The 18,737-nt window shown below is 36.5% G+C and overlaps 2 protein-coding genes across 4 annotated transcripts in view; one reads left to right on the plus strand and one right to left on the minus strand.

Annotated features, from left to right (window-relative positions):
* Window positions 1-4,334: 4,334 nt before the first annotated feature.
* LSM8 (LSM8 homolog, U6 small nuclear RNA associated) lies at window positions 4,335-10,849 on the minus strand. Its single transcript, XM_010947614.3, has 4 exons — window positions 10,734-10,849; window positions 9,507-9,547; window positions 7,468-7,595; window positions 4,335-5,187 (listed from the first exon to the last, which is right to left on the minus strand). The coding sequence occupies exons 1-4, from the start codon at window positions 10,762-10,764 to the stop codon at window positions 5,097-5,099; spliced, it is 291 nt and encodes a 96-aa protein (XP_010945916.1). The 5' UTR covers window positions 10,765-10,849; the 3' UTR covers window positions 4,335-5,096.
* A 124-nt stretch (window positions 10,850-10,973) lies between these two features.
* The window catches only part of CTTNBP2 (cortactin binding protein 2), a 376,816-nt gene continuing 369,052 nt past the window's right edge, over window positions 10,974-18,737 (plus strand). For 2 of the 3 annotated variants that reach the window (XM_074367169.1, XM_074367171.1), the window contains exon 1: window positions 12,130-16,602. The gene's annotated coding sequence lies outside the window, so the exon portion shown is untranslated. Of the gene's footprint in view, window positions 11,068-12,129; window positions 16,603-18,737 lie in introns of those variants that run through there. The other variant, XM_074367170.1, reaches the window with a different exon arrangement.

The following is an 18,737-nucleotide window of genomic DNA, read 5'->3' on the forward strand; positions in this document are numbered from 1 at the left end:
GTTCCAAGCAGTGTTCTAAGTGCTTGTTATCTTAATCTTCACAGCAACCCAAGGAGGGTTGTCTCATTTTCATTGGAGCAACCAAACATGGGAAGATTCATTTGTTTAAATTGCAAGCTAAGTCTGACTTCCTTCACTGCCATGCTACACTGGCCTCACCTGACTCTAATATAAAAATTCCTAAAAATGATACTTCCTATGTGTCTGAAGTGTCTTTGACCCATTTCTGCATAATTAAATAAAGTTTATCCAAGTCAGGTTGAGAGATCTAAACACTTTTTTTAAAATACAATTTTACCTTTTAAGATAAATAAAAATTTTTAAAAATTTAGCTATCATTACGACCTCTTACAGATCATTTATTTTAAAATGTTATATTAACCATATTGTAGCACTCTCTGGCAACTTTGATGTTTGTTTTCCTCTTTGTAGAGACAACTTATTATAATCTATAATTTTCCTCATATGAGGCAAAGTACATGAAACATAAGATATTTTTGTGCATATTTTCAGACATCAAATAGGAACATCTTATTTTTCTGCCTGTCTGCAACCCCAACACACACACACACACACACACACTTTTCATGCATGACAGAATGTGTTGTATCCCCTGAAATGTCTTTCACCCCTGACCCTTGCTCCTGGATTCTTTCCCTTTTAATATATTTCACATGCAGTAACAATTTGGTACTATTTTCATTATGCGGTATTTGTAAAGCCAGTATATGGGGAAAAGCAAACTGAAAACAAAATGTTTACAGTAGAATTGAAAATTACCCTAACGGGAAACAAGTAGAAGCCATTTCATAGCTGAAACAACACCAGAGTAGAGATAACAGGAGAGACTCTGCTCCTAGTTTTACCAATACTTGACCTGCGTCACTCTTGACAAGTAATACACTTACAAAATAAAAGGGGGTTTAAAAAAGAAACATGTACAAAAAAGATGGAAGTAAAGGGGTAAAACAAAAATTATAATACAAAAATTAGATGTTTAAAAAAATTTTAATGCTAAACCTAAGAAGAGATCTCAAAGATGGCTTAAAGAATAGTTCTCTGCTCCTCCATTCACCAAAGGGATGATAGTTTAGGCAACAGATGGTACAGTCTTAACTAATGAGAGAAGTCTGCTGGCCAAGCCCTATTTTGCCTTTATCCTTAAGTGTTATGCAACCTACACAGTCTTCAATCCTAGAACAACAACCAAAAAAGATTGGGAAAATTACTAACATGAATTACATTCACTTAAAAAGATAGTTTCTGGTCACTTTAAATGAATCCAAGCCCCATATTACCCTAGAGTACTGAAAGAATTTGATGAAATAACTCGTAACCTTGGACAGTAAATTTTTGAGTCAAGGTGATTTGGTTGACTTGCTACGTAGACAGATATAAGCTTCACAAAGACAAGAGACTTGTTAATATAGTTTCCTGGTATAGCCACAGCTTCAAGCACATTATCTCCCATGCATTAATGGCTTGACAGGTGTCCCTGACAAAACTCCAAAATCTATTTTTTTGTTTGTAGACACATAGAAAAGGAAGCAGTGATCACTAGGAGGCAGCACTGATTCACAAAGACCAACTGTCCTCATGTCCCAGGTTCCCCACTACAGAGACGAATGAAGATTTATATATTACAAACTCTTACAGAGATAATGATAGCAAGTGGGACTCTGAAAAACTAAGGTGACAAGACCCACATTTGTAACTTTTCCACACTGGCCTTTGAATACCTAAGATAGCTGTGTACTGTTAGAGTCCACAATCACACCAGCTGTTTTAAATGCAGTCTGAGCTCACTTGTCCCAACCCTGGAAGACAGGTATTATCTTCTCTTAGAGGTCAGGATTCTGAGACAGAACTAGGAACTCATCCAGGCATATGACCAGTGCTAGGTCTTTTTTAATAGTTCCACCACACTTTCCTTACTTAGCTATTTAGTGTGTATTTCTTTTGGCCCATTGCAGATCTGCTGAACCACAATTCAGATCTACTGAACCATGGCCCAGGACTATTCAGAGCATCTCAGGTAACCAAATGAAAATGGTCCACAACACAACTTTGGGAACTGCCTTAGCTGTCTAAGTATTTCCTTCAACCAGGCTTCTGATAGATATTTGTCAGCAGAGATTTTGAAGTTATACTTTCTGCTGATAGGCAGTCTTATATAAGGAGTACAAAGACCTGGCTGAATTAGAGCCCTGTTGCCCACAAGCACGACCTCCTGTAAGACACTTAACCTTGTTGAGCCTCAGTTTCCCCATATGTAAAATGATCAGTACTATAAGCACTTGGCATCCTGCCTGGGACATGATATGCACTAAGTGCTCCCTACTAATTTTGAAGGTGAAGGCCCAGAATACACTATCTTGCCAGTTAAGAGTTGCTTTTTAACCATGGCTCCTATACAAGTAGGTTCACGTGCCATTATGAAGGGACTGTATACTTTCTCATCCACATGGTTAATCTTTTGTGTTACACAGCTGAGAAAAATGCTGACATGGATAGCTTACCTTTGTATCAAATATTATTTAAAAGTTGTTTTTATTGTACTCATTTCACATTAGGTTAAAAATTCAGAATGACTTTATAAAGGTGTTAAACAGGTATTAAGTAAAGCAGACATTAATAAGATTATCTATGTTTTAAACTGTTAGTATCTTTTCAGTTAAAAAGAAATGAGTCCTTTTTGCAGATAATTGTCCATTACAAAAAACTTTAGTGAAAATATCTTGCCAGGAATTTCTCTGATTCGTTGTTAAGCTGGGCTTAGTGTCTGAGTTATAAAGCAGAGGTAATTACAGGTTAAAACTGACTTGAGCCTTTTTATAAATAAGAAACTGATTACAGAATAAGTCTCATTAAAGAATATAAAAGACTTGATGGTGCATATTAATCAAGTTGCCACTTGGAGATGTGGCTCCCTTACAAGGCTCATGCAAAATGAAATCCAATTTGAATTGGTTACAAGCATAAAGAGCCTACCATGTGCACTCAGGAATAAAGAATTGCATATACTACTTGGTGTATTTTCATTCATTTCCCCTACAAATCATTAATAAAGACAGCCAGTTCATATTTTGGGAATGTTTTTTCTGGCATCAGTCAGGAAAATATACCTTTATTAGGAATTTTAGAAGATTTCAAAAGGATACATCATATTAGAAAACTCATTACTATGAAGGAGAGGGACTGTGGTTTGTTTACTGCTTAATATGTAATTTGCGTTAGGGTAAGCGTGTTGAGAAACATCTGACTGGACATTATTTATACTTAGCAACTGAATGACTTGTATTCCTTATTTGATTTTTGGAATTAGTTTACCAACTTAAAATACCATCATTTATTTATATAGAACATTCGGTTTACAGTGCCTGATTAAAGTAGTCTGTTTGCTTTACCCACTTTGCATTATTTTCATTTTATTACTAAATTGATTATAAAACCTTATACTACAAAAGCCAAGTTTTTATAAATAGCCAGTACTGGCTAACCTTCCTCTAATCCTCCAGACAGCCCTGAACATCAGAACATCAACCAAGTTATTCTGGTTGATGGTTCTTGATGACCAAGGAAGAAAACTGTCTCAACAATTCTCTCCTTACAAGTCCTGTTTCTGTGAAAATGTAAAGAAAGATATTTTCCTCTGGAAAATGTTTTGTGAACCAAAAAACTACCATGTCTAATAAGTAGTTTTCAATATTAAAATATACAATGAAATTCACCTTTAAACTCTGAAAGGATCCATTCCAGAATCCCTTTTCAGAATTTATACAAATTAGCTGTCATCTCTTCCTGTTGAGCTTGTGTTGTTTAAGCCAAGGGTCAGCAAACTACGGCCTGCTGGCCAAATCTAGCCTGCCACCTGTGATTATAAATGAAGTTTTATTGGGACACAGCCACGACTATTCATTTACATATTATCTATGGCTGTTTCCATGCTATAACAAGAGTTGAGTAGCTGTGACAGACCATATGGCCCTCAAAGCTTAAAATATTTACTAACTGCATCTTTACAAAAAAAAGCTTGCCAACTCCTATTTTAAACACTTTCATTAAAAGAAAAGAAAAAGAAACTATAGAATGTAAATATTTTTCTATTCTTACCACAAAGTTACACACTTTGGCCTACCTGACTTGATTTTAAGTTCTAGGGACTAGCCTGGATATCTGAACACTACTTATAACATTGTTTCTATGGATTCTTTTAAAAGTATAAAAATGAACTGTATAAAGGAGTTTTAGAAAACAGCCTATTTGTAGATGAGGGACATTAATTACTTAATTGATTCACTCAAATAATCAACCAAAGAATAGGCCAGACATGCTCAGAGAAAACATGTTTACTTCTTTTGAAATCAGGTTTATGGAAATAGGGAGTCATGGAAAGTTGTTGACAATAGCGAGCACTGCCTCCATATAGACTTAAGGTGTATTTACTCACATTTATAAACAACACAAAACCCCTTTAATACTAGAAGTTCCCCAATTCTTAAAATTAAAAGCTCAGATGGCTTATAGGACTACATATGGAAACATTTTTTTTCAGATAACGTACAACTTTGTTAGCATGTTTCCTTTTCTCAACCAAACACACTTTTACCTGCACTTCCAAAGTGCTAGGGGGCAACCAGCAGGGCAGTGTGATAAATGGGGATGGGTCAGATAATTGCAGAAGACAAGACTTACCTTCCTGTGACTTTCTTAAAAATCAGGCAAAGAAACATTTGTATCCTGTACTACAAATGGTATTTGTATGCTTAATCTATAGAGCACATGAATTTCTCTTTTCAACTAGTTTTCCATAAACATTAAAATACCAGAATATCCTTTCTAAAAGTTCTCAAAATAATGATTAGATTTTACACTATTTAATAGAAAAATAAAACCAAGCCACTAATCTTACGATTTTTAAAAAAAGTTTTTTCAAGAAAGTGTAGAAATATTTTAATTTACATATCATATTACAATGAATCAATATGGAGTCAAAATCCACAATTACACATTGATAAAAATTCAGCACATCATCCTCAGAATAGTCAGTTTCTGTACAAAGATTTACAGATGTCCAATGTATGTAGTTTTTTCCCTCAGTGTGCTACAGAGTTCAGAGGTTCTGCTCGTATATTCCCCAAATCAAGTGCAGAATCTGTCTCTTCATCAATTTCTCCAATGACTGCACTGTAATTATTTAAGGGAAAAAAAAAAAGTTAAAACAATCTCATTTCTGACTAAAACTGAGAAAAGATAGTAAAAAGAACTGCTTAAGGTGAAAAACATTTTCATACTGTAGTGAATTGCACGTTTGAGTCACAAAACTCAAGAAATAATTTGAAGACAACATTGTTACAGGAACAAATATTAAAGGACAGACTGCATATAGCGTTACTGGATCACGAGTCTTTAAAGGAAAAAGACACGTAGGGATAGATATGGTACAAAACCCAAAGCTTCACTGGGGCTGGGGGGCGAGGGAGTGGGGAAGTCACAAAATCACTACTAAATAAGCAAGTAAAAGTGTATTATTTGAGTAACTTCAATGAATTAAATCCATCAATGGTATATATAATATCTACTAGTTTCCTTTTCCTGATTTCTCAGTTTACTCAACTTAAATACAATACCAAAAAGAAGTACAGTTCTTCATACACAAAGATAATCATAGATACTTAGGTATCTCACAAATGAGTTTTTGATATGATTGGCTAGGGTTAAAGCCAGCAAACTTTTCCTTGATTCGACATTAACATAACACCTATAACATCAGTTTCATTAATACCATGGAATACCAGGTAACCAAGCCATGGCCTCCAGCTGGATGTAGCCATTGCTACATCCAGACCACGGGACTTGTATAAAGCATTATTCCGTAAAAAACTGGTTGTGTAAATTTGTTGTGTTTTAATGATAGTAAATCCTACAGACAAATACTTGTAATACGGAATTTGCCTGATTTTGCTTTAAACTATATGAAGTTTTCAGTTCGCTAATAAATGGGAAGCACAAAACCCTAGGGGAATATATTAAGTTTTCTCAATATGAAACAAATCAAAGATCTCAATTCCATCCTTAAAAATAGTATCATTTAAAATCCTTATGGAAGACAGTGGAGTGCTGGTAAATATTTTAAAACCAGCTCTCCAAAGAAAAATGGGGAGGCTGATTTGCAGTGTTGACTGATATCCACAGTGTAAATACTCCCACTATGGCTAGTTTCAAGCTACCAACAAGACATCAATCAACCAGTTTGCAAAATACCCCAAAATATAAAAATCTGCTTCTATGAACCAGTATAAGCTGGCTCCAGCATACCACTGGGTCTACAGCAATGTTTTCAATTCTTTAAAATTGAAGTTCAAAAAAATGTTTTATTTCAATTAAAGTAGGAGAAAGCATCTTAATTAAAATCAATTATTAGGCAGAACCCCAGTATAAACAGTCAGCGTTGTTCTGGTCAGGGGAACTGGTCTGCTTTGCCTTCCTCTCATTCTTTACAGCTCACTTCACCCAAAAGTCATCTCTCTAGAATATTTTATAAAGCCCCGATTTTGATTAAAGAACAAATAAGCTATCCATCTAAAAGTGATTTTCTTAAGACAGATAATTAAAATGACTAAAGTATTCCTCCATCTTCCATACCCTACTTGTCCAACAAAATAATCGGAGATGCCAACATTATCTTTTGCTGCCTTTCAGCTGTGTTTTAATTCTAAACAGTACTCCCTAGAAAACTGATTCAACAATCTTCTGGCCTCTGTAACTGCACTGTGTAATAAAGTAGCTGCTAGCCACAGGTGACTATTAAAATTAATTACAATTAAATAAAACCTAAAATTCAGTTCTTCAGTCACACCAACCACCTGTCAAGTACTCAACAGCCACACACATGGCTAGTACCTACCACAGTAGACAACGCAGATACACAACATTTCCATCATCCCCCAAAGTTTTACTGGACAGTATTGCTCTACACTATTGCAGACTTTTCCTAAATTGCTGCCACTAAAATATATCTTCTTGAACTGCCATATCAATGTGTCCCAAATTAACTGAGGCCATGACATAAACACGGGACATCTTAAGTGCTAATTATACTAAAAAATTAAAAGAAAAAATAAGTAATGGATAAATACTTGTTAATGAATTCAGCTATGTTTTAAAGCATTAATTATTTTGAACTGTTCACACGGGAGATTTCAAAGACAATTTTAAACCCTAGCCTTGAACCCTAGAAGTATATTTATGTTCCTCTGAAATTAGGGTTATTTTGTAAGAACATTTTAAGAAGTCTCTCCAATGAAGTATTGAGTGTTAAGGCAGAGCCCTTTCTGGACCTTATCCAGGCTACTTCTATTAGAAATATGGACAAATCTCAGTAGATAAAAAACTCTTCTCCATACAGCAAGGTAGTACATGAGTAGTATATTTAACTTGCCTTAAAAAAAGAAGCATTGTACTTACACATTATCTCCTCTTACAATGTATAACCCTAGCACCACTTGTTCTACTCCCTGTGAAGAGCTGAACACTCGTTCATGGCTTTCATCCAAAATCAAATTAATGGTCTGGTCAAAACCTTTCAGTGTTCCCTGTAAAGAAAACATTAAGAGAAAAAGACAAATAATTCTGGTTTATCTGAATGCATACACAATTTTAGTTGCCAGGTACTCCAAAAGAAATACCTATTTTAAATATATATCTATATATCTATATCTATATATCTACTATAAAACAAAATACCTCTTTATGAGCAGCAGTATTCTTGGGCACAAAATTTACCTCTTGGTTTTTTAAGGGGGGAAAAAATAAAACTACAACACACTTCTGAGTAGCATGCAGAATTGTTGAGAATTACAAAGGACACCAATGTACTAGTTTATTTCCAAGGAAGTAGCACAAAAGCCTAATAGTCCAAGAGCTAACATTTTAAAAATATAAACTAAAACAAGGGGAATTTAAGGGAAATATCCCTATACACAGCAGCTACAGCAATGTCACAGTATCACTTCATATTACCTACCAGTACTAGACCTTGTGCTAAACATGCTGCATACAGTACCTCAATTAAACTCCACTCTTCAAGGTAGATACATAAATATTCCCACATCAGAGAAAACTGAGGCACAGAGAGGTAATCCCTCAAGGTTTAATGGATAGAAATTAGCAGAGCTAGAATCTGAACCATGAAAGGCTAGCTTCAAAGCCAGACCAATGAACTACTGTTTTATACTACTATGAACAAGCAAATATAATCTACCACTTTAAAGAAATTCAAATCAGCCCCATAAGTATACAGAAACTTCAACTGGTAGTTACAGCTAAGACTTAATGAGTGCTGAATGAGGTATTTGCCAAACAGTGTTCTATGGGCCTCAAGTGGATTTACTTAATCTTTCCAATAACCCAGTAACAGTAGGTACAAATGTGACTGTAACAATTAGAACATTCCAGAACTTGAAGGAAATATTAGCTTTGGAGTCAAATCCAATTTAAATTCCAGTTTGGTTCTGCCGTGTATTGTCCACACGACTCTGGGAAGGTGACTCACGTTTTCTGAGCTTGGTTCCTAACCTACAGTACAAGGTTAATTCTCCTTCACAGAGTTGGACTGAGATCAACTGACATAACACATGTAACGTGCATGGTACCTGATATGTTTAGTAAATGGCAAAGTCTGACAGTTTGGTAATAGTCACTTAACAACCCACTGAAAAAAAGCAAAAGGATTAAACAGAAAAGAACCAAAAACAGAACTGCAGAATGGGAAAATAAAAGATTAAATTATATGAATTAGATAGAAAATAGAGAAAGTTTAGCAGCCTTAAAACTTATTTGACAGTGAACAACAGTATGAGTTATAAATAAATAATTAAGAAGCCAAAAATCATGGGATAAATTCCTCAGATCAAGGAACAAGGTCAAGGAGAGAATCTAGGATTTTTCTGGAATTAAAAGGGGATACTGTGATAGCAGCACAAGTAAATTTAGTCATTCATCATAATTTATTCTACAGAAGACAGAGATCATACCAACCCAAGAATATCCAAAGATTATCACCATAAAAGCCTTCCAAATTCATTATTTTATGGATGTAGTCTCTAAATCATAAAAAAGTTTCTAAGAGGCAGACATAAAACTTCAAAAAGATTATATGATTCATGTAGAGTGGATATCAGAGCATTGAATGCAGAAGGAAATAAAAAATGGAAAAAGAAGATGAATATAAAATACAGGCAGCTATCTGCAGACTAGACTAGAAGCTCTCTGAAGGCAGACTCATCCTAGCTTCTAGAAGCCTTGAATGTAGCATACACTCAATGTTTGTTAATAAAAAAAAGAATGCATTGGCAGCTATTTATCACAGTGATACAGAGCTGAATCATAAAACTGCAATGCAGGTGTACTGTGGTGCCTAGGCATTAGAGATCAGAGGTTCTACATAATAATTTACAACCAGTAAACCAGCTAGAAAACAGAGAATGAATATGCCAAGTACTTACCACAATCATTCTCCCGTCAGAAGTAATAACAGCAACAGTTCCTGATAAATGACTCAAGGAAAGCATTTCTCTTGGAATGCAAACTGAAAACTTAAAATCTTGCAAGGAAAAGATTTAAATTACTAGGGAAAAGGTGACAGAATAAACATACAGCTTTTCAACACAGCCACATTTACAACATAAAAACTTTATGCTCTTCATTTTTTGTGTGTGAAAATTACACAATTTAAAAACGTAAAGAAATAGGAATAGAACATCCCTTTCTGTATATGATCAGTGTATCTTATTCCAAAACAGCTGGGGTGTTTGGTACTCTTTTTTCACTGGGGAATATTGCCAATCTGACAACTGAGCAAGACATTTTCCCCTTTCTTACACCTGTATCTTTAACTGTAAAACGAAAATTGGATCAGTGTTAAACTAATGAATGCTGACTGATTTCAAGCACGTTAAGACACAATCTTCCAGGACCAGGCTTTTGGAATTCAAGAGAAAGAAGCAATAATCAATTCCACTAGGTACCAATATGCTTGCATCATTAAAAAGCCTTCAGTATTTCACTTTTGCCCCAAATTTGTACATGAGAGTACAATGTAGTATTTATGTCCCGAGACGTTAAAAGGGTAACAGGTGTATAGGGTACTTCACATGGACTTTTTAAAGTTATTTGTCCCTCAGGACGATCCATTACAACAGCAAGCATTATTTAATTCCATCAACAAAGTTGGGATTTCAAGTGGTAAAGGGGCAGAAATTCTATTTGTGCACCATCTGCAAAGTTTTTGCTATCCTCAAACAATGAACAATGTCTATGAATGAAACAAATGCATGGATTTACAAGACCATTGTCGCCGCTAGTAAAACTGTTAAAATATTCCTAAACCTGAACGTATAGGCCCTAGGGAAATAGTAAGGATGAATCAATACTTGGTTTCCATACAGACAAGGAAAAGTTCGGAATAATCATACTGTTTTGGTTTTTTTTTCCCCCCGGGTTAAAAAAGGCGCCTTGGGCCCGCAGAAGCTGCTGGTCCCAGCCGTGGAGGCGGGACTGGTGAGTCCCAGGTCGTTAAACCCCGCACCCGCATCCCAGGCCTCCGCAGTGGCCGGGCGTCCCAACCGCCCGCCGATCCCGACCCCCGGCCTCTCCAGCATCAATCCTCTCCGGTGCAGACGCGGGCCTTGCCACGGCCCGGGCTAATGCCCGCGGCGCCAGGTAGAGGATACGGTTGATGTAGTTCTCCAAGGCGGACGTCATTATGCTCGGCCCGGCCGCTGTCCACACAGCAGCGCCGGCGACAAGAGGAGCCAAAAAGGCCCGCCAGGAACCTGCGGCAGCTTCCGCTGATTGGCGGTAGCAAATACCGCGAGAGTTACCGCAGGCCGCCTCCGCGAATCAGAGACTGAAAGAACCCGGCCAACCATACCCGAGAGGCAAAGCGCGGGCCGGTTTTAATACGCGTGCGCAGTGTGTTTCCACTGTTTTTCTGGGCGGTGACCTCGGAAGCTGAGGGGGACAAAAGCGAGCGCCAGGCGGAAGAGAGGAGGAAGCTTCCTGAAGGTGGGGTAGTGGGGAGACTGTGGGCCAGCGGGTTTCCTAGCGGAGTGGAAGGGTTTGTGGCAGAAATTGTTTAGCGGGGAAATGTTGAGGAAAGACAGGGAAGGCGGGAGAAAACGGAATAGGTGTTTTCGTCACAAGTGAAATAGCGAGATAAGCGCTGTTCTGGTATGAAACGTAGACGCGGGGAGGTGGAATCTGGTTTTCTGCCCCACGGGCCGAAAATTAACCTTTTAGCAGCTACATGGCCCAGGACGAAGTTGCACACGTAACCATGTGGTATACATGTCTGGAAAACACAGCAATAAAAGGCATGGTCGCTTAGTCTGCGTTTCCCTCTGAAAGTGCACCAACGCGGAGGCGTTGTTACTCATTTATTTAAGAAACTGAATGCAAACGGAAAAGTATGTGAGTCTCCCTTAGAAAAACAGTCTTCCTTCTACCACGCCCCAAGGCCTCCCTGCCCTCGGTGAAATTAGTAACTAAAAGGCAGGCCGGCTGCACCGCTCTGGAAAGGACTGATTGAGGAAGAGTCTTCTAGATAAGCACCAGGCTGGGTTCCAGTCCTGCTATGCTAACGACATTGTGAGGGTGGCCTCGCAACAGTAACATCAGCTCCTCCTGGCCTGTTTCCTTAGACCCCATTTGGTTATTACCATTTGTTACTAGAAAACCTCACTCTTATTTTACTGTGGTACCCTAACTTCAAAGGACTTGAATTTATGAAAGAATCTGTATACAAAATACTAGTGAGAGTAGTTTCCCTTTTTACAAAATAGCCTTATAATTTCAGTTAGACTTGTGATTTCTTAACTGGAGAGTTGTGGGTTTGAAAACTTTTGCAATGTTGTCAGTTTTCTTCTGAAAAGTGAAGTTTCTGTTTTCAGTACAGCATACCCATGAAACTACCTACAGATCACTCCCAGATATTTAGTATCTTGTATACTGAAACTTAAGCTCTGACCTGTCTGAAACCACATACGTTCAGGAATCAGATGATAAGTGCCCCGTTTGTGCGGGGGGGGGGGGGGGGGGGTAAATGAAAATACCTTCCATAAATTAAAAAACGAAGATACTGTGTGGTTTGCAAATGTTAGATATTAAACTGAAAGAAAACCAAAGTACTAATTAGTGATAAATGAGGTATCATTAGTAAGGAGGTTTTAAAAATAATGTGCCAAATATTTAAAAATGAATAATCCATGTAGTTTTTCACCTCTTAGAGTGCGTTTTTATTTGAAAATGTTTAGTAACATTATGTAGTAACTTACAGAGCTAAGTTCATCATAAATACATTATATGTTTATGACCCTGTAGTTTCCATTAAATTAATATGCCAGATAAATAACAGATGTGCAATGTTTATAGGGCATCACAGAATCTCTTTGATTTGAACATTTTTTACACACACATGTTAAAACCACGTTTTCTGTAGTCCCTAATGATCACAGATGTGGAGAGAAAGCCTATAAATAAAGAAAAGCCTTTAATAAGATAAAAAATGAGTTACGTATAGATGCAGGTATTACATATGTGATTTATCTAAATTAGCCTTGTGGCCTGGGGAGTACATGGACATAGAGAGTTTAACACCTCATAATAGAAAATTAAAGTTCCCAAAGAGGGAAGTGATACATATAAACATCTGACAACTAAAAAGTCAAGTAGGGGTTCAGTGAGATTTTTGAGCTTAAAATCTTTCAGTGTACTACTCATGTAAATAATATTCTCACTGTTAAAAGAGTCAAAGTTTGCTAGAGTGCCTTTTTATTTTATTGATGGAACATTCATTCCATTAGTTCTGAATCTAAACTTTGGACAGAAAACTAAAATTTTCTTTTATGTTTAGTTTATTTAAGATTTGCCCAACATTTTATGTATCTCCAAACCCAGTCATGAAACTCTCTCTCATTAGTAATCCCATTGAGTGTATCTAGAACAGTGATAAAGATTTTTCAAGAATAGGGCAGAAAAAGAGATGAGAAAGGATAGGATATCTGACATTCCTGGAGTTACTTCCTATTAGTAGCAACCAGTATATATAAAATGGGTCTCTCTCTGGAAGCACCGCTTAATGATTCCCCTGAGAAGCAGGGCCCTCATCTCCCTTTGTATCCTGTATTCTTTTCATTAATCTGAAGAATCAAACTCATACTAGATTCTGAGGAAACTGAATTTACACTTTTCCTGTGAATGGTTCATGGGAAAAAAAAATGACAATTATAATTGGAAAATTAAGACATTACTTGTGACCTAATATGATATGATCTTTTATTTACTTTTATTTTTTATTGGTATGTATTCCTACAAGTTTCACAAATGTTAACCAATTAGCAATATATATTTATTAGATCTTTCTAGGGTTCTCCAAGGCAGAAAAAGACATAAATAAATCTGGTTCTCTCCTTACAAGGAAATTTCTGAATAGGTACAGAGCTTTAATTATAAACATGAAATAATTCAGGTATGGAAAAATAATAAATATCCCAAATGATAAAGGTAATTGATGTGGAAATATTAGTTCATTTAATTATAAATTACTAAGTGTTTTTCATATATTATGTATTTTTTTCCTTTTAAGTTAAGACAGACATTTTTAACTCTCATTTTTAAGAGATGGAAAAAAATCAAATCTAGCCTTGCTAATTGAATAGCAGTATAGAATCGTAATTAGGGACACTATCTCAGGAGCTAGCCTGTTTGGAATTGGATCCTGTGTGACTTTGAGTGGATTACTTAACCTTCTTACTTCAATTTTCCCATCTGTAAAATGGAGAAATGATGGCATTTACATCATCAAATTTTGGGGGGACTAAAAGTAATTCTTATAAAGACCGGCATGTAATAAGCACTCAATAAATATCAGTTATTATTGCTCATGGACGTAGACTGCATCACAGGTAACCTTTTTCTCAGTCCCAGAGCTTATTCTGCTACAATATTTTACTCACTACCTTTTTTCCTTATTGGACAATTGAGCAGTACACATTTTAATTGCTTGAGGAAGAGGAAGGTGAATATGTTAGAATCTTGAAACATTGTACGAGAGAAGTAAGATGTAAATCAGGCTTGAGAAAAAGTACACATGTACTTTAGGAAAATTAATCTGGCAGTAATTATTTAGTAGAGATAGGAACTGAGGATAAGAAGGCTAACAAGAATTCAGGTTTGTTTCTGATTTGTAGCAGTAGAAATGGTAAAGCAGAAGACGTGATTCAAATGTAGTGGTTAAGAAAGGTAAAGAGGCAGACAGCAAATCATGGATGGCATAGTGATGGTGACTGGTGAATTGGAAGAATGGCAGGAGTAGGGAGATCCAGGGAAAGATGGCTACTTGTTAGTAAAGTAGACGGGACCAAGCTGTAGAACTGGGTGGACGTGACACTGCTCACCAGCCAGTGGCGAGGCCACCAAATACATGGTTATACTAGTGATGGCATACACTTCACCCTAAAGGTCTGGAGAGCCAGTCTGTCTCCAGAGGCCCACTGTTTCCTTTATAAAGGATGATGCATATTAATAAAATACTTACATACACTTTCATGCATTCTTTCTTTATATTTTGGAAACTCAGAACAGTAATGTAAACATTTTGGCTACATTGTGGTATGTACATTCCTGAAAACCAGCACATTCAAAAAAATAGCTCACTTAAAATTAACAGACGTTAAGGAGAAAATACGTGTGGAAAAGACCACTCAAAACCTGAACAACTGAACTAGAGTGGTGGTTCCCAAACTTTGTTGCTCACTGAAAACACCTGAGGGTCTTTGGAAACTGCTGATGCCCTGGCTCCCACTCCCAGACATCTAAATTAAATGGTATGAGGGGAGAGCCTGGGCATCAGGATTCTAAAAGCTCCACAAGTGACTGTCACGTGAAACAAAGTTTGGGAACCACATAGCACTGAGACAATAACAATCCAAATGAAAATAGCACATTTAAAAGGACATGTGAAATTCCTAACAAGTAAAGAAATGCTATAGTAACTTACAGAGCTTTACCTTTTAAAAAAAATTGAAGGTAGATTGAAAAATGACAGTCTGTGGAAGAGTTGACACTTCTGGGTGACAGAAGCAAGGGCAGGAGAGCATCATCCACAAAAGTAACAGGTGGAGAAGCAGGTGCAAACTTTGCAGAAGGTTTAGAGGTGCAGAGATGATGGCTCTGGCTCGTTGTCTGATGTTGCTTTTGCGCAGAAATCTAAGAGAACTGCAAAATAATCACGCCCAGAGTAGAGCACCAGGCTGAGCTATGCCAAGGGAAGAACAGGATGCCACACAGTGAAAGGGTGTCATTTGTGCATTGTATCCCTCCAGGCCTCATGTGACCATGCAGTCAACTGTGTGACTTTACATTCAGCTGTTGGTTCTTGGTAGCACAAGACATTAAGGTGCTAGGAAAGATTAAGTATGAACCAATCAATGCACTTTCCACGGTATTCTAACATTACTCCCATAGTTAACAGTCAAATGTGAGCTGGTTTGTTATTACACAAAGCAGAGCTGTAGCACAACAGACTGTTAATATTCCATCGAGAATCTGGACCTTCACTTTGGTTAACCTGCCCCTGTTTTTACTTACCTCCTGTAGCACCAGGTAAATTTAGGGATAGGCAGGTCTTATACCTCTGACGTTGCCTAGGAGGGTACTTGAATTCATACAACTTGGGACAGCTTTATTTAAATAGCAAGCAAAGAGGATAAGTAATCCAAATGGAGCACCTAGATCTGATCCTTTTCAGTATCTTCTGTGTGTTTATGTGTGTAAATTACCATTTTTGTGTTATCACTATTACAAAGCAGATTAAGAACATTATTTTAAGCTGAGTGCATTTACTTGCTTTTTTGGTTATTTTTGCTTGGCTTTTAAAGATGATTGTCTTTGGTGGCTTTGATTGTAGTACAATTATACTGTCCTTGTGATTTTGGCATGACAAACTTGGAAAATAATGTTGATGGCAGAAATAACTTAGGTCTCCTGGATCTCCAGTCTGAACTCATTCCTGAGTGATATAATCCACACTGAAAGAATAGCGTGATTTAGACTTGGAGACATTAAATTGTAAGAAAGATCAAAGGTAATTTTTTTATATACTGAGGGTTAGGCTATGAGGTAAGAATAACGTGAAAAAGTACAGAAAGATAAATGGAGTGGTAGTGTGATGTGTATAAGAATTGTCTTGACAAAAACTTAGTTACCTTGAGTCACTAATGGAAAGCAGATGCGTGAAATTACATTAAAATATGTATGGAGTAGGAAAAAAAATGAAAAAAAAAAGTTTTATCTTACTGTTTCTAAAGAATTCTCATTTTGCTGTGGTTGTTTGATTTTATACCTAAGATGTAACTACTCTCTCACCTCTACCCTTTTTTTTTTTTTTTAGGCCATGGATCTAGATTTTAAGAGCTAGAAGGAAATCTAGGAATTTCTCAGTCCACTTTTCTCCTCTTGTAGATAAGAAAACTGAGTCCCAAATAAGCTGAGTGACTCTCTTTGAGGTAGCAGCACGTACAGTGAAGGTCTCCTGGATTCTAGGTCAGTGCTCTTTACAATAATTAGTAATAAAGTAACTTTTACTCACAGGATAAAATTTGAATCTATCTACAAGTGATCAGCACATGTCCATGGATAATGTCGTTGTCTGCCTTTGTAGGTAGACTTTTTCAAAGATCAGAAGGAATTGATATCCAAGGGTATACTCTAGGGCAGCTTGACATTTTTCAGATATCAGAACCACTAGGAATAATAGGAAAAACAAATGGATTATTGTGGTAGGCAGACTAAAGGCCCCCCAAGGATGCCCACATCCAAATTCCCATATCCTGTGATTATGGTGATTATATTACCTTATATGGCAAAAGGGAGGTTTCAGATGTGCTTAAGGTTAAGGTCTTTGAGATGGGGCAATATCCTGGATTATCTTACTGAATTTGGAGGAAGAAGGCCATGAGCCAAGGGAGGTGGTTGTCTTTACCTGGGAACACCCTTACAGTTTACAGCCAGCAAGAGAACAGGTATCTTGGCCCCCACAAAGGCAAGTAAACTGAATTCTGCCAGTAAACCAAGTGAACAGGTCAAAATGTGATACATGTCCATCCCTGAACCAGTCACTGATTAGGTACAGGATGCTCTGCTGGACTTAATGTGGGGGTGGGATCTATCCTCTCAAACCACACAACTGCTTTGTATTGGGGTTGGGTGAGTTCTCCTGTGGAAAATGAGGTCCTTCTGGTTGTGGAACAAAAGGGGAAGTGGATGCTCTGGAAGAAGCCAACAAATATCCACTTTGCTTTAAGATGTATTTGAAATGAATGCAACAAAGCTCCAGTATTAATATACTTAAGTAGCTCATAAATATAGTTATATTGAGTTGAATCATAGTCTGTACTTAAAATAGCTATGTAGTATCTAAAATATTATGAAAATGTCTATTTTTCCTTTTAAGTTTGTTTGAGGTTTTTTTTAATATAAAAAATCATGAACCTAAATTTGGAAATAAAGATTTAAAGTTATTTGACATTTATAATTACTATCCTTTCAGTGAGGAACCCTAAAAATCTTATGGTTCAGAATATAATTATTTTTTCCAGAGACCCATGCTCACAACATTTCTGGACAAAGAGTATTAACCCGGGGTCACTGCCAATTGCAAGTCAGAAAAGCTTTTCTGAGGCTTTTCCTCCTGTGTTTGCACCTGATCAGCTCCCCTACACATCTTCAAATAGCCTCTGAAAATACAGTCTGTACCTTTCCCAACAAACCCTGTAATTCCTTATTCTTCTCTTTTCTTTAATAATTACTTTCAAAGTTTTACCACATCTTAGGGTGCTATACACATTGAATAGAATGAGCTGTGCAAAATAAACATTTTGTTATGGGTCCAAAAGAGCTATATCTTTTTATGTCTGAGAAAATGTTATAAAACTCACCACCTACACAGCAATAAGTGGTTTAATGACAGTCCTTTAAGTGCGCCATCAAAACTCTTAACAGAATTTCATGAAAGACACATTAGTTTATTTCCATGGAGAACTGGTCTCATTTTAAAGATGTTATACTACAGAACATTCCATATAAACAACTCATATTTTCTGTAGTCTTTTTTTAAAAGTTTCTTTTAAAGGTTGAACTAGTATTCTCATCAGGGTTTGATGAATCAGAGCAGTGCCGATGTGATAACAAGGTAATACCTTTGCAGTCTTCAGTAGCAGGCCAGGATTGCATGGGCTATATTAGACCTGACATAAGATACAAAACAATACATCATTTAGCAGCTGTAATAATAAATGATGGCATATGTATGTTCACGGGTAGTAGTGAAACAAGTCAATTTTAAAAAATATTTTTATTATTCTTATCAGTTATTTTTACTTATGTCAAATATAGCCTGAGTTGCTAATTTAATGGTAGTAATATAAAGTATCCTTTAAAAATAAACTTATATAAAGACGTGAGTTTATTTGATGAAAAAGAATCAGTGAAATTATGGTTGTCCTCAACATATAATAAAAATCATGAAAATGGTATAGGTATGACTAAAATTTGGGGAATGTTGACTTTGCCCTTCAGCATGTGCTGATGGACTTGTACTTATAAATGGAATGTTGTCTTTTTTTTTAACATTTTTTATTGATTTATAATCATTTTACAATGTTGTGTCAAATTCCAGT

This window comes from Camelus bactrianus, chromosome 7 (assembly GCF_048773025.1).
Source record: "Camelus bactrianus isolate YW-2024 breed Bactrian camel chromosome 7, ASM4877302v1, whole genome shotgun sequence".
NCBI classification, from domain to species: domain Eukaryota; kingdom Metazoa; phylum Chordata; class Mammalia; order Artiodactyla; family Camelidae; genus Camelus; species Camelus bactrianus.

Coding starts and splice junctions, on each gene's coding strand:
- LSM8 (XM_010947614.3), bottom strand. CDS start 10,764: ATGACGTCCGCCTTGGAGAACTACATCAACC. Junction 9,548..10,733: donor CTTGGAGAACTACATCAACC/GTATCCTCTACC, acceptor GTCATTTATCAG/GAACTGTTGCTGTTATTACT. Junction 5,188..7,467: donor ATTGTAAGAGGAGATAATGT/GTAAGTACAATG, acceptor AAATAATTACAG/TGCAGTCATTGGAGAAATTG.